The 16,503-nt window shown below is 36.2% G+C and overlaps 1 protein-coding gene across 1 annotated transcript in view; it reads left to right on the top strand.

Moving 5' to 3' along the window:
• The window catches only part of PPFIBP2 (PTPRF interacting protein, binding protein 2 (liprin beta 2)), a gene marked incomplete at its 5' end in the record, with an annotated part of 32,511 nt that overhangs the window by 1,693 nt on the left and 14,315 nt on the right, over positions 1-16,503 (top strand). Inside the window, 9 exons of the mRNA XM_010084233.1 lie at positions 4,195-4,377; positions 6,402-6,494; positions 8,998-9,106; positions 12,342-12,403; positions 13,693-13,768; positions 14,857-14,954; positions 15,141-15,205; positions 15,463-15,531; positions 15,955-16,015. Of these exons, the coding sequence (XP_010082535.1) occupies positions 4,195-4,377; positions 6,402-6,494; positions 8,998-9,106; positions 12,342-12,403; positions 13,693-13,768; positions 14,857-14,954; positions 15,141-15,205; positions 15,463-15,531; positions 15,955-16,015 (816 nt within the window). The remainder of the gene's footprint in view (positions 1-4,194; positions 4,378-6,401; positions 6,495-8,997; positions 9,107-12,341; positions 12,404-13,692; positions 13,769-14,856; positions 14,955-15,140; positions 15,206-15,462; positions 15,532-15,954; positions 16,016-16,503) is intronic.

The raw sequence follows: 16,503 nt of genomic DNA on the forward strand, positions 1-16,503 counted from the left end.
CTGAGATGGAAAAGAATTCTAATCTGATGGAAAAGTTGAGAATCATTGTGTTAAGTATGCCCTGAATTATTAACTACAGTGAGATGTGATTAGATTTCTCACCTCTTGAAAGTCACAAACCTGTGTATACAAAGCAAGGAAAATGGGTGTTGTAAGTAAAGCTGTGGGAAATAAACAGCATTTTTTGGTTTGCTCATTGAGCCATTTTAAAAATTATTTCAGATTGTCCTGAATAAGCATTAATCCAATCTGTCAAGATAAATGGGGTTTGCTTTCCGTCAAACTGGATGCTTACTTGAATTCTAATGCTTTAACCCTATTTCAGCTCCTTTTACTGTAAATTTTACTAATTTTCAATACAAAAACAATTTCAAACATCAGAATGAAATTTATCAATATATTTTCTTTATATTATTAGACCACAACTGCTGCTTAAATTTGTTAATATCTTTGAGTGTCTTCCTGAACTCCTTGCCTCCACTGCCCAGCTACATCTTTCTAGTGAATAAATCACTCATGTACACCAGCAGTGTACCTTTAGTTTGCCCTTGTTTATGCGTGCACAGTTGTGTTATGGTAACCCAATCGCTTCAAGTAACACAGCTCTCCAAACTGACAGTGACTGAATGAAGTCAGTCTTGCTGTAATTGTATCTCTGAATGTCGTGACTACTACAACATGCTCATGCAATGTGTAATGCCTCAAATGAAATTGCCATTAGTATTTTTACATAAGTGGAACAAAGCTATGGGTGACAGAGCTAGAGCCTTTCTTATAGACTGTAGGTGGCCAACTGCTGCTTTCAAGACTGAGTTTAGGATTGACAAAAGTGAGCAGAACAGTGATTTTGTAGATTTGCTGCTATCAGAAGTAATAGTCCTCAGTTTTCACCCTAGTGCATGTGTGACAGAGGCATCCAGTAGTTAAACCATTTTAAACAGCCTGTTAATTATACTTCATAGCCGACCCTGCAATTTCTAAATATAATAACAAGTTTTAAAAAGTTTAAAACGAACTGTGACATTGCAGAATAATTCAGCTAAAACATATTTGCCTTGTACTCTAATTTTGTGTCGGCTTATTTCACAGCAGCTGTTTCCAGTCACATAGAATTTGTCTGTAGAATTATTTCTCTGGCTGGGTTGGGGGGGAACAAAACAAATTAAGATATCCTTCTAAATATGAGCAAGTTTTAATGTGTCAGATTTGTTTATTTTGTGCAGCTGTTGTTTAGTTTTGGTTTTAGTTAGAAGCAAAGAGTTTATCAAGCATCTCTCAAAGGTATTAATTTCACACTGAATGTCACTTGTCTCTGGCTCTTCAAAAGCACATGCTAAATTTAAAGTGCCATTTATTTATATGTATAACACAGGGGCTGGGAAAATAGCTGCTTGTCGATGAACAACCTCACTCTTGGCTTTGTTATTTTAATTCCTTTTTGTGGAATGATGTTCTTCTTTTGCTGCAGTGATGCTCTGAAGGTTTCTGAAATCCCACCTGAGGATTTTGGGTAGCTACCTGAGAAACCTTAGAAATGTTGGAAATGTGTTTTCTTAATGTAGGAAGGTGCAAGCAAGCAGCATTTTCAAGTGATTAATGGCAGCCCAGATGCCTGCTCTACCTGAAGGTCAACAAAAGAGACCTATCACTATCAGGAATAATTGTTGATTTCAACTTGCTTAACAGCCCTTCTTCTTGACTACTTTTTTTTTTTCTAGCATGGGATAAGTTTGGGGATATTTTGCATTTTTGTAATGAAAATCTGAAGTTTGCTATTAGCTGTTGGGAAGTGTTTTGTGGCTCTTGTGTGGAGACTTCTGAATTCAATACCTTGTGTGTAGTTACATGCAATTTCAAAGAAACTTGAGTCAGTGAGCCACTGACTCCCACTGGGGAGTTTGGTGTGTTGTCTCACCTGAATCAAATTCAAGATATAGTATGTTAGTGTTAATAAATTTTCGTGCTGTGAAAAATCTCAAACATGAGAAGCATTTTCTACCTTGAAACTAGAAAGAACTGTGAAGACATATATTGCAGCTGGGGTTCATCTGTTTCTACCCTGTGAGCTCTTACCCTTCACTGGGATAAGGATTTCTGCCATTTCTGTACTGTCAGGTTTGCCCTGAGAGAAGTCTGTGTGGACACAGTGTGTTTCCCATTCCTGTTTTTAATGTGAGGCAAAATAGAAAAGAATTACAAGGCAGCAGCAGCAGTGTTTCTGAACTCTCCCACATTACCACAACTGGAGCAGCTGTCTGTGCTCGAAAGTCTGTGTACATTGTTTGAGCAGTGGTTCCTCAGAACCTCGTATGGGTTTAAAATGTTCTGTGTCAAAGAGGAGCACAGACTAAAGCCTTGGTCCTTCAAGAAAGCACGGGAGATGTATGTGTGTCCTGATGATTCCAGTCTCCACTTGGTACCGCTCAGCGAAGTATCTGATTGTGTAGATGATGGTAAGAAAGAAACAAAGGATGGGAGATGGAGGGATTTGGATAGTATCTAAATCATACATGCAGCTAGTCCTGCAGGTGTTCTGCTTCGCAGCGTTCTGATGAGAGGATGAGTTAGTTACAGGGACATTCTCCCCAGTGTCCTACTGTATTGGTGCAAAGTCGCTAATGCAGCCAATGAACGTCCAAAGGGTATGGTTTCACCTAGGGCAGCTGATACTGAAGGAGGCTATCTTTTCTTACCTCTGCAGACCTGGAAAAATATGTCAGCCTATAAAAGACTGACAGTTGGTATGCTGGAGCCCAGTAGTCTTTCTAAATTTTTTTCATTGTTTGCAGAACTAATCCTCATTTACATGCCTAGAAGGTTTCTTGGATGAAAGAGGATGAGCATCATAAGTTGTGATCCTGATTGAAAATAACATGTATAAAGTTATGTATATATATGTATATGTAATATATGTATATGCAACTGCTTTTCCAAATTTCATCTGAAGCATGGTGCCCAAGAAAAATACTTAACTGATATGAAACCTCTACCTAACTGATACATATGCTTTTGAAAGGGTATCTTTGTGAATGTTTAAAGTTGTCTGTGAATGCTGATACATTTTGAGATTGGCTGTGTTAAATACTTATCTGGTCATAATAGTGTCTTGTCCTTGCAGTAGCTGTTTCCTTGCTTTGAGATTATTGGCTGACCAGAGAGTTGAAATTACAGGAGGACTGTTGCGCATTGTAATGAAGAAAATAATAATAATAAAAAAAGCCATGTCATCTGTTGTTCTGTCCACTAAAAACATTTTCATTCCTTTAGGAGATGGATTAATCTCATCAAATTTATTCCACTTGAGGAGATTGAGAAATGACAAAACATACATTGTTAAAGTACATGAAAATTAAGAGAAAGGCCCTCTAAACTTGTAATACCTGAGAAGATACTCAGCACTATTTGCTACTGAGCAAGTTATGGAATTTAAGTAACATGTTATATAAGATTTTAATACTTGTCTTTGGTTTGCTTTCTGTAGCTGGATTTTTTTGTGTATATCACCAATACACACAAATCCAAGAAGCTGGCCAGCAAATCAGTGCACATTAAAGTCATGACTTTTTCTTCTGTGGTATCTTTTGATTTCTCCTATGTATGCTGCTTAACTCCTTCTCTATGTCAAGATACTGCCTAGCTAGCAAGCTGGGTAGTGGAGTTAGTTTTCTGACCTGTGCTAGACTTAAAAACAGAATTACTTTACTGGTAAATTCTGTGTATAAATTGTGAAAGAGTAGGTTATGGCCCCAACTGAGCACTTAGCAATTTCCTCCTAGTGGATGATTTGGCTGTGTAAATGAATGTAATCAAGTCCATTTCAGCAGAAGTGTGCCTCTGAGCCAGCATATTAAAATATGTTCCAATTTTTCCTGATATCTGTCTTCATGTGACTGGATAAGTTTCCAAAAATGAGGGACCAAATTCTGATCTTCACAGTAGGATCAGAATCATGAATTAGTCTGGAATATAGATTCTGTTCTATTGAAATTGTCGCTTTGTGCAATATTCCAGATTTATACCCATTCACTTATACTTCATCAGAAGGGAAACACATCATATATCTTTTTTTAGTTTGCCTTTTATATGCTTCATGTATTTGTGCTGCAACTGTAGAAATACCTTCTTTGCACTGTTTTCTTTCTCACCTTTTTTTCTTTTTTCTTTTCTTTTTTTCCTTTCTTCCCATGTTTTCAGTCAGTAGTGAACCTGATCAGTGAGCTACAAGAGCAGATGTGTAGACTGCAGCTGGAAATTAATAGTAGAATCCAAGAAAGAAAGTCTCAAGATAGGAAACCAGACTTGACATCTAATGGTCCTCAATCTAGTCCAAGATCAGTGGTAGAGACTCTCAGCCTGAAGAATTGCTCTCGGTGTGATGTACGAGTACACCTTAGCAAAAGCCTATGTATTGCCTCTTCTCCTCTCTTGCAGAAACTAAATTCCACTAACCAGAGCTATCTTGTGAATTATTGGCATTAATTTGTGTCTTTCATTAGCACAGAGCAAGGAGGTCATTAAAATTGCCAAAAACCCCCCACCCCAGACACCTCACACCCACCCTTGATTATTGGGACAAATTTGGTCACTGCTGATGTCTGTCTACTATAGCACAGATATCTGTAAGATCCCATCAACTCTTCAGGTTTTTTATGATTTTCATTTTACTTGTAGGTCTGTAGTGCTGGTGTGGTCTGGGTTTTTTTTGTTTGGTTTTTTTGTTTGTTTTTTTATTTTGGGGTTTGATTGGGTTTTTTTCCTTAGCTGAGATTTGTCTGTTTGATATGCAGCATGCTCGCATGGTTTGGTAGTTTGCTAGATTTCCTCACAATAATGTCACCCTAGCTGTGCATGATGGTGCACCCTAACCAGTCTTCTGAACACAGTTTATTAATTCCTAAATATCTTAAAAGCTTAACGCAGGTATAAAATAAAGTTTCAGGTAAGACTATCTGAAATGTATCCCTTCTTCTTCTAATGATAATGATAAAGTGAATGAAAAGAACTAGAATAAAATAATCTGCTTGTACCTTCAAAATAGCAAATCCAACACATCTTTGTTCATTCTCTGATATTAGCAGTTACTAGAAAAACATTTTTGAATTTACATTACAGATCCTACTTGTATTTGATCTAAACTGTCACATGTCAAAACAAAAAGATACTTTGCATAAACTGCTTAAACTTACTGAATGTGGAATGATACTGGTATGCCTGAAAAAGCCCATTTTAATATTTGCTTTTAAATCTGTTTGCTTTAGTTGCCACATCTCTTTGGTTAAAATTTGTATCCCCAGAACTCATATGATAAATAATCTGCTTATATTGTGAGGGAGTTTTTCAGTAATTTTTCTCATAGGTTTATTTTACAAAAATAACTCAGTATGATGCCTATTTTGAAAATAGTGCTTTTGTTTCTGAGCTTGCCTCTGTCCAGAACTAATTAGTGAACTACTAGACTACAGTAGAAGCTCCATATTTGAGAAATAATCTGAGAGTAAACTCTGGGAGTCATTCAAAATAAACGTTATTTTAATCCAAGCTATTAGTATAGTTCCTTAGTGTATATACTATACAGGATTCCTGAAGTGGGTTGCACTTTAAAATTTTTCCTTTCCTCAGTTCATTTTAAGACATTTGGTCTCATCAGAGGTCCATCAAGGATTTAATAATGTTGTCCTTCAGAATGAACAGTAAGATACAGTTCTATTAAGGAAAGGCAGAAGACACATTTAAGAGACAACTTTGTTGGAGGAATACATGGAGAATGTTAGGAACCATGGTTGGCTGCAGCTCTGGGCTGCATCAGCTCAGTTTGCAAAGTGGCAAAGCAAACATCGCTGAAAGTAGTGTATTTGTAGTCACATTTGACTGTATGTCTATGGTATTAAATGCCTGTAACTTGCTAGATACCGTTTGGTCTGAATGTTATTTTTCTTAGTATGTAGCTTAAACACCTTTTTGGGGAGAGGATTGTCACTTTAATGGAAGTTAGTAATCTTTTAGCACTGCATGTTTCTGCTTACTTTCTGAGGTGGCTGAAAAACAAAACAATAAAAAACACCCAAGTCCCTCAAAAAACCCAATAGTTAATGTTATATGAGACTGCAGTTGTGGATTTTTTGGTTCATTTTCATTTAGAGACATGTCACTTCACCAGGCTCAGCTGTCTTCCTTAATATGACTAAGAAATTTGCTCATAATTTCAGGTGGAGAGTTTGAGAAAGTATTCTTTTATCTCTCAGTTCAAAATAGTTTTTTCATCTTAGACTAGGTGACAATTTTTAATGTGTTGGTTCAGTGTTCATTACTGTGTGGCTCATGCATGATCTTCAGTTCACAACTATGGAAGATTAATATCCATGAGAGTAATCTTACTTTTAGCTGCTTTTCTTCCTTTGCAGGGTTTGCTGCAGGAACTTAGACACCTCAAAATTAAAGTGGATGAACTGGAAAATGAAAGAAATCAATACGAGTGGAAATTAAAAGCAACTAAAGTAAGCAGAATACTTGGCATTTACTAACAACAGAGTTATTTCAGCTGGAAAGGGATGCATGCACTTCACTTCTCATCACATGTACTTTTCTTACAATTGCCTTGTATCAGGGCCTACTATAAAATCAAGTTTTCTTCTGCCATCTTTGGAATAAGTATTTTGGTTTATAGTTTTTTGTAGGTGCTTTTGTGCCTTTTGCTCCCTCCCTGCAGTTTCCAGTCTCCTACCTTTTTGTAATTCTTCCTTTACAAAAAAAAAAAAGGCATTTTGACTTACAAAAGACCTGTTCTGAGGAAAGGCTTCTTTGAAGGTTTTCTGTCTTTTATTTGTTTAATGGTGACAAGCCTCTGTGGAATATGCTTTCCAGACTGAAGGGACATGCAAAGTTGGTTGGGTGTTCACTCGCTATGGAATTTATTTGAATAGACATTAGGCCCAAAATGCACCATGAGATCATCTGCTTTGACTTCACGCATATCAAAGGGCATAGCTGCCTTACCCTTCTGTTGACCTTAAATCCTGGAAAGCTACTGGATCATAATGTAGAGACACTTGACACATTTCATCATTTTCTCCAGTAATTATTTTTTCTTGTTGAACATTCCCATTGTTAAACAGTTGCACTTTATTTCTAGTTTGAATTTTTAGCCCTTTTCCACTAGATTAAAAAGCACCTTATTATTTTTCCCTGTTGAAGTACACTTTTGTGCTGTAATCGCTTCTCCTTTCATGTGTGCAGTACTATAATCCCTGTTCATACAAATGACTGACTTTTTTGACTTGTGGTTGGATCTTGGAAAAACATCTTGAACTATTCAACTAGGTTTTCTTTTTAATACTTGGTAGCTTGATCCAGAAATGACAGCTATTATTTGTATTAGCATTTCTTTCTTATGAGAATTCTTAGATTAATACTGCAATTTTGCTATCTTGTCTTTTTTCCTATTAGGATAATAGCTCTTGTATCCATGAAAATGTTTTCTCTGACGTGGTGGAAATGAAGAGTCTTTGGGAAAATATTTTCTCAAGCAGTGTGTGGCCAGCTGCCAAGACAGATAAAGATTTTGGAAAGTATAGGAGCAGAATGAAAATAAGAAAGAAGGATTGTAAAACTCATTGAGTGAGAAAAGATACTAGGACTAGAAAGGAAGAAAAGTACAGGGAAAGAAAGAAACATAATTTTAGAGATGACAGGAATACAAAATTAAAGGAAAAGGAAAAGATGGCATTTAAAAGAACTGTGAGATCAAATAGACCAGGGGAGGCAAATCCAAATCTGGTATTAAGAGGTCTGCAGCTTTTGTCTTCCTGTTGCTCTAGCTTCTTAGATGAGAAATTGGAATATTTCCATAGCTGGATATAAAAAGCATATTAGTCACTGGGAAGCGTAGGAGCCCTTCAGAGATGCAACAAGGCGGATTCCTCTATTCCATATGGAATTGCAGGCAGAGTGGTGATCTTTTGCTGCCATCCAGCTGCCTACTTCCTGGTGAAAATAAGTTTGTGTATTAGAGTATATTAGTCCATGTTTTTCCCTGTTTGGATAATGTTGTTTGGTGGTTTACGTTATTTGCCTTCTTTATTTTAGTATTTTGAGAAACTGGTCACATTAGTAATTGTTGTTGTTGTTTCTGTTTGGTTTTTTCTTTTTTTTTCCCCCCCCTTTAACTGGAAAGAGGCTTGGTATGCTTTTGCTGGGGGAAATACAGAATACTGCATTTAATAAAGCCTTTAAGGCTGCTGAAGAAAATCTTAATGAAGCTACTGACTTAAGAAAGTATGCTTTTGACAGTTTTTCTCATAAATAGGAAAAATATATGAGAGTCGCTGTATTTTAAGCTGGACAGTCACAGAATTCTTTTCCCCCTGTTTTGTTGAGGCCTTTAATATCTCAATCTAGTGGCAGCACAAATTGCAGTAAATGGAAATAAACCACCAATATTTTGTTTCATATATGTGGTTGTTTTCCAAACCATGCTTTGCTTATAGCCTGTTTGCTGTAGTATCTGATACGAGGAAGAATAGTTTTGTTATGCTGCTGAGAAGAGGGCTCAGCATTAATAGATTCTCAGTTATGTTAATCACTGGTAACTAGGATTAAAAAAACCAAACAGTATCTTTAAAAAAATGCTTTATCTTTTAGTGGTCTCCATGCAAAACTCAAGAGTTGCCCTATAATAGTCACTATTATACCACCACCATTGTAACATTGAGAGCTTTCCATGGTTTCTTTACCTCCATGAATCCTTGAAAATTTCACCTTGCTGTAAATCTCTCTTTTCTGAGAGCTAATTGATTTGGAAAAAGTGAGTTTCTGTGAAAGGAACAGGATAGTAACAGCATGAAATATGTAAGGTTGTTATAGTGTTTTTGAAATATCCTGATTTGGGAACAGGACATCAATCAAAGTAAAGTGTTACACTTAGAAGTCTTCTAGTTCCTGGGAAGGAATCACAGAGAATCGGTGATGATGTTATTCTGAATTTGTTGTACTCTCTTTCAGGCTGAGATAGCCCAGCTTCAAGAGGAGTTAGCTCTCAAGGATGCAGAAATAGAACGCTTACAATGTCAGCTATCTAGGACCTCATCACATAGCGAAGTGGCAGAAAGAGGTAGGAGGACGGGAATTAAAATTAAAAATCCAAACTCCCACTTTAACTTCACTTTGGTAGCAGCTTGGCTCGGTATTTCAAAGCAATACAAGGAGATACAAGAATTAAGTTACAGAATTTCTTTTGTGAGGAAAAATGGTGCAAATTTATTTTGTCTTCTGGTAGAGTAGAGGTCTTTAATGTATGAAATTCTATCCCAATCCAGAGGCACCACAAATTGCAATAAGTATCCTAAGGGCACTGAAACTTTTTCTACTGGAATTGTATTTACAATTTGAAAGAGTCATTGTAGTTCAGTGGGAATATTGTTTGCATATACCTTCAAATTTCTTTGAAAAATCTTTACAGTTTCCATTTTTTAAGAAAAAAAATTGTCACAGTAGTAGCTAGGCATAATGTTTAAATGTCCAAACATTCTAAAACATAGTCATTGATTTGTATCTTTCCTTTCTTCAGGACTGATTCTCACTTAAGCTCCCTCTCCTATAAAGGCTGGACCAGGTGGTCTTTCAAAGTCCCTTCCAGCCTGGGCTGTTCTATGATTCTATGATATAGCAGGCTTCTGGTTTACATCTGCACTCTTGATACAGGTCAATGGCAAATAAACCAGTTCATTTAGCCTTTGGTCTGAACCAAAGTCATGGCACAATTCTCTGAAATATTGACTCCCTGGAACTTCTGTCAGTTGCTGGGCTGTGAGCAATATGATATTAGTGACCTTTTTCTTCTGTAATACTGGCACTTATCCATGCAGGAATATTTGCCTGTAGCTGACTGCAGTGCATCAGCTTAGCTGTACTAACTTATTTAGTGGGTGTTAACTAACACGTCCAAAGAGTGCCCTTGTTGAGACATGACTTTGCAGGTGCTGTGCTACCTCTTTTTCAGGGCATACCAAGAATCTCCTTGCAGGAACTAATGCAGATGTGTCTTTTCTAGAAGACTCTGTATTTTGACTGTTGTTTATCCAAAATAAGTGACTTAACATATACTGGATGCTAATTTCACTCCCCTGCAGAGCTTGTGCATGTGGAGAACTGCATGTCTAACTAGAAAATTAGTTTGTCTAACAGCAGTGTTTTGTAGAGGAACTCTTCTACTACTAGAATTTTGTATTTTCTATGAGATCGCCAAGTAATTTATATTTCAAGGGAAAGATAGCAGTATGACAATAAATCAAGAGCTCAGCAACTTTCTAATAGTGTGTCTGTTCCTGTTCATGCTGAAGATGGGTTAAACTGTCCTTGATTACAGTGGACGAAGAATCAAACCCTGTACAGATTCTTTAGGCTATGTTTAAGGAAACCATTTATACTGTATTTGAATGGAAGCAGTATGCAGCAGTAATAATTCTTCTACAAAAAGATTACTGATTTATCAGATTTTTAGTTGGTCTTCTCGAATAAAGTTGGAAAATAATGTCAATGTACTTGTAGTATGCTAGAATGCATATTCTAATTAAATTGCAAAATTTATCTAATATGTGCTTTTTCCACATACTTTATTTGACTCTCACCATTTACCATCGTAGAGGAAGTTTATAGGAGAAGGCTAAAAGAAAAACGTAAGCCTTGCAATTCACTTTTGGCTTTATCTCCCTGTTCCTTTCACACAAATTATAACTCAAATGCATTCTGCAGGAATAATTCAATGTTTGTTTAGATTTCGCTGTCTAATTGTAATATACATGAGACAGTGCTTTCGTTGCTTGCAGCAAACAGACAGCTACTTGCCCTGTTTAGTATGATTTCACTTCAGAAAAAAAAAAAAATCAGAGGTTCACAAATCAGATAATTGGACTTCAAAGGGACATTGTCACGGTTAACAGAGCCAGAACTTAACCTTTACCTCTTTTTATTTGTAAATATATAAAACACACATAGTATCTGGAAAGAGCCTCCTTCCTTGGAGGAGAAGGATTTGGGCTTTTAATCAGTGCACTAAATTAAAAAAACAGTCTGAATAAAAAAGTTTCCATACTTGATGTTGTTACAAATATTGTAAAGTTTGCTTTGATGTGCTTAAAAACACCTTGACACCAGCTCTTTTTGAAGTCTAATATTTATAAAGAGAAATTAGTAGGACTGTGATTTTTAATGGCTTTAAAAAAATCTTTCAATTGCTTGCCCACTGCCTGCTGGCTTTAGTTTTTGATTTGGCTGTGTCTGTGCATGTCTTGTGTTACTAAGCGTTCTCTTCTGCATAAGAAATGTTTGCAAAGTTCATTTGCATGTTTTGAAACTTAATCATTACAAGGTGTGTATTTTTCAGAATCACTAGAAGAAAAACTAATTACAGTTTTTGCAAATAATCTAGATGACATTGTGTGTTCAACATTTAGTTGTAAAACTTTTTTTAAAAAAATGCTCTTTAGCAATATTGATTTTCTTTCTCCTGTCACTTCATGCCTGCCACATCTGGTTTTCATAGTCTTTTGTGAAACAAGTGGGTCTGTTTTAGTGTCAAAGTGTGAATTCCTTGAGTGGCAGTTACAGCAGATTAGCTATTTCAGGTTCTGTCTCCATCATCTAGACTTTATATAGTGTAGGTTGGTACTGGAAGACTTGGTAGGAATAGTGTGTAGAGAACAAATGAAAGATTTGGTTCAGCAAAGTTAAGATGACGTGGTTAACAACCTCATAAATTTTCAGAGAATGTGTTTTAATTGTTTTTGACTATAACTTTCCTGAATAACCTCTGTCTTGTAATACTAAATTGTGTGTGAAGCAATTCTGTATTAGCTCTTGATGTAGATTTTAATTCAGTTATTCATACTGAAATGTTTTAAGAAGCAAAAATTTGCAAATTTTCCTCATATTAAATTAGTCTGTTATTTTTCATTTCTCATAAGCTGGCAAATATTTTTACCAGATGGAATATAATTAATTTTCAATCATACTTAAAATTATTTCCTTAAATGTATGACAGAAAAGGCACTCTCATCTTTTGCAAAATAAGCCTCAATGTTTTTTTATTGCTTGACTTTTAGAGTATAAAATATACGATGTAGGCTTTTATAAGCAAAACCAGCATGTTTGTGCTGTGCAATGCATGTTTGTGCAATGCAAATAGTTCAGCTTTTGAAAAGCTCTTAAGTTAAATGTAGTTTAACAGTGCATTTCCCACACCACTGACATAGTTCATAAGAACATAGGGAGAGTATCACAAAACATATATTGTTTACACTAAATACAGCAAGTGTGCTTTCGTTATAACATTTTTAAACCATTTCTAGATCAAGAAGTCCAACGGTTGAAGATAGGAATGGAATCATTACTGGCTGCAAATGAAGAAAAGGTGAGAAAAGAATCCTTGTTCTACATAGTAAGAATAAACTGATGGTTTTGAATCTCTATAATCTCTATAATTACTTGGATAACCTGCTTTCTGTAAGCATAGTAATGCTCTGATTTTTTTATAATCCCATGAGATTGAGACAGAAGGTTGATTTTTAAACAGGGAGTGTGGCTGACCTTGCTAACCTGGCTGCAGAACTTGGGAGGCTCATTAGATTCCAGAAGGGAATAAAAAGCCAAGGCTGTAATGAGCAGAATCTCCTGGTTTCTGCTACTGAAAAGATCACTAAGGTTTGATCATATCTGACAGCTCTTCATCTTCCAACCTAACCTGAAGTGCATTGATATCCCCCGTTTAGACTGTGATATTAAAAGAAAATCAAAGTGACCTTTGAATTAGACTCAAATTTTGTGAGAAAAGGACCAGGATTTAAAGAGACAAGGGTTACTCTGTACTCACAGCACTGAGCAAGTTTATTTCAGAGGAATAATTTAGAACAAAGAAACAAGTCAAACTGTAAGAGTGCACATTACAAGTCTGCACGCTAAGTGATAGCAAGGATTTATTGCCATTGAGGACACAATATCCTATATAGAAATGAGGGAAGTGACAGCTCAATTCAGTAATGATTACTACCCATCACTATGTTGCATCTGTGCAAAAGGCAAGTGCATTCCCTGAATATGTGAATCAAGATGCTTTCCGTACATAGTAGGAAAGGGTTAGGTGGGAGTGGAATAATGTATCAGACATTCCTCAGACCTCATTTCTTTGGTTCTGTACAGGTTTGACTGCCTAAGTTCAAAAAGGTGTGTTCAAAACTGAAGTGTAGATGTGGGAATGCAGAATATATCCTACAAGAGAGGATTAAAGAACATGACTAGATCATTAAACTATACAAAACATAAACGTGATTTACTTTATGATTACAGGTACGATGCTAGCAAAAAACAAACACTGCCCACTTTAGGCAACTGAGGTTCAACTCCAGAATATTCCTTTAGCTCTTAGGAGTAAAAGCAGATTTCCAAATTATGCTTCTGTAAATAACTAATTTACTAGTAATGTCAGACTCCTCTGGCTTCCTTATATCCATAATTTCACACTGTCCACCAGATATTATGTAATGGCAAATGAAAGCCAAAAAATGTTCGTTACAAGTCAAGGACCTAATCCTGCTTTCTGGAAAAAGAGCAGGCCACAATCACAGAAATAACTGTATAACACAGTGTTTCTACAGGTTAAAAATGTAGGATTTTAAATATTATTTTATTTAACGCTTTTCACAGGACCGTCGAATAGAGGAGTTAACACTGTTGCTGAGCCAGTACAGGAGGGTCAAAGAGATCATGATTGCAGCTCGCGGTAAAATGTCTTGTGAATAATTTTCTGTTATCAGGCCTTTTAAAACGGCATGCACTACATCTGCCATTTGTTGTCCTTTTAAATGTATGTGCATAGTAAAATATTATGCATATATCTGTATCATATTGGGGTGCTATGAGACCAAGTATACACTCTGCCAGATACAGAGAGAACCACAGTATGTCTTGACAAGCCTTGAGTGTTATTGCCTGTCACTTGTGGAGATTTCCTTCTTGTTTCCTATGCTGTAGGCAGTACAGAAAAATAGGGTCAAATCTGTCTGGAGATTTAGTTACAACATTACTCTTCAGCAAGATTTCTGTGACTGAATCTTACGCTTGACTCCATAAGTCATAACCTAAGATTTGTTTTGTATCAGTAAAACCCTCCTCGGAGCCTAATTTTGGTGCTATATGTTGTTTTAGATGATGTAATTAAGGATTCTGACTCATAAGGAGGGATGACATCCTGTTTGCAATCCCATGCATAGATCTGCAGAAAAAATTTCTTATCCAAAATACTTTGGACGTTTGCTGAACACTAAATATTCAAACCTGATTTAGTATTGCAGCTTTGACAATTTAGGAATAAAAATCCTACTACAGCATGAATTTGGATTATTTCAGTATTTGTTTACATCTGGGATATGCAGAAAAACCTGGAGCATATTTACCATGTTCATTCGTGAACTGAGCACCGGGCACGGCATTATGATACAGATGATGTCAAACATGCATACCGCCTGTAAAGCGATACCCTGTAAGGAAATGGTACCAACCTGAACTTGCCTCAGAACATCATGCTGTGAGTTAGAAAGGTTCAGAAGCTGCCTCATAACCAGCTCAGCTACCCAACAGCAGCGCATAGCATGTAACTAGAAGTGGTAAATTTGTTGCTCTAAAATAAATTGGCAGAACTAAATAGGGAAGTCAGAGCCCAAAGGGGAGCGGAGAGGCTGCTGAACTACATGCATCAGATGAAGACAGAAGGGGAATTTAGAGACTGAGTATTGAGACTGCCTTATATGATCCTAAATGCTTTTTTTTTTTTTTCTCTCCCTTTTTACTTCTAATCTTTAATGCTTGCAGGCTCTTCTGTCTCTGGTGGCAGTGAAGAGGAACTTGAGACAACTGTAAGGAAGTGGAACCTTCTGAATAATTCTCAAGGAGAATTGTTTAAAACAGAGGTACTTAGTAAAGACATTTTATAAGGAAGTTCTGCTGTATATATGATTTGTTTGTATTGATGTCTCTGTAGTAGCTAAAGTAATGTAGATGAGGGTTTGGCCCTGGCTGAATTTCTTGGTGTGGGCACGATAGATTCAGAATCGGTCACTACAGTCATAGGCTTGAAACTCTTGTATTTTCCATAGGCCTCTTCAGGAGAATTGTCACCAGCTGTGCTCTCTCCAGTGCCACAGAAAGCTATGGAAATCAGGCAAGACCTTTGTTTCTTGTTTTTTGTGTGCATTGTCCTAAGTCTGTGTTACTTAATCTGTTTAACTGTTGGCATCGTCTTGCCCGTTCTTGGCTTTGCAAGAACTTTTGGGTAGTTGTGAAGGCACCGTTTGCCATGGGAGTTTGCAATACTTAGTTGTATAAGGTTTGAATTACAGGAATAAATCATCACTTTTATATATCAGGAGATATACGTGTTGTAGTACTTAAAACAGTATATTTTATTCTGATTTAAAGTGGAAGCATTCCAGTATCTTCAACTAATTTAACCTCTCCACAAGAAGAATCTTCGGAAATCATAAATAGGTAAGAATGAGTAACTTTAATTGAAATGTATAACATACAGGCAGGATTTTTTTTATAATTCTGTGTTTTCCCATTTTTAAATTCCCTTAACGTTGCACACTGTTCACAGAGAGTTATTGCTGTCTACTTTTGCTTGTTAGGAGCTTCTAAAAAGTCAAATATGGGGTTTAAAACTGCACATTGCACCTTGTTGCCTTTCATCGTTGATCAAAGGATGTCTTGTAGCTGTTTCTGACTTCATCTATTGCAGTTCCCAGTACTATGATTTTTAGGCTAAAAATAAAAGAAATGCATCTCCTAATTCTGAATTATGTTATATGCAGACATTATGTGATATATACAGCTGCCATATGATACAGTTGTCGCATATGCAAGCACACTATTTGTATTAACTGTTGGTTTTTTGCCTGTCAATATTTTAAGGGTTCCACAGAAAAAAAAGTCAAGTAGTTTGGAAGATTTGCAGAGTGAATCCCTGGAAAAGGTTGGTTCATTTGTAATCACAATTTTTGGTGTTAATGTCATGGCTAAAAGATAAAGGCCAGGTATAAATATTCTTTTTGTTTTCATGTATAGTAACCATAACCACCACTAACATTGTATGTGGAAGAAAAAAGCCCTAATGATAAAACAGTTCAGGATCGTTTTTTACTCTATTGCCAAGCTTAGAATAAACAAACTAGCTGACGCGCTTATATGTACACATCCTCAAATTCAGCTTTTCACCTGAAAGAGAAGAAAAATATTTAAGAGAAATACAATAATGTTAATGAGAGTAATTTTGTTGAACTGCAGTATTATTTTGTTTCTAAGTAAGGGTTTTTAAAATAATTTTGACTTCCAAATTGCTAAAAACATTAAGGCAGCAAATCCTGAAAGTAATTAAATATTGGGACTGGGTATTTCCACATAGGATTCCTTTCTGAGTGTCTGCATGAATGTTTACATAATGAGTGTTGCTCCCTAACCTAG

The sequence above is a fragment of the Pterocles gutturalis genome, unplaced genomic scaffold (genome assembly GCF_000699245.1).
Source record: "Pterocles gutturalis isolate BGI_N339 unplaced genomic scaffold, ASM69924v1 scaffold35150, whole genome shotgun sequence".
In the NCBI taxonomy this organism is placed as follows: domain Eukaryota; kingdom Metazoa; phylum Chordata; class Aves; order Pterocliformes; family Pteroclidae; genus Pterocles; species Pterocles gutturalis.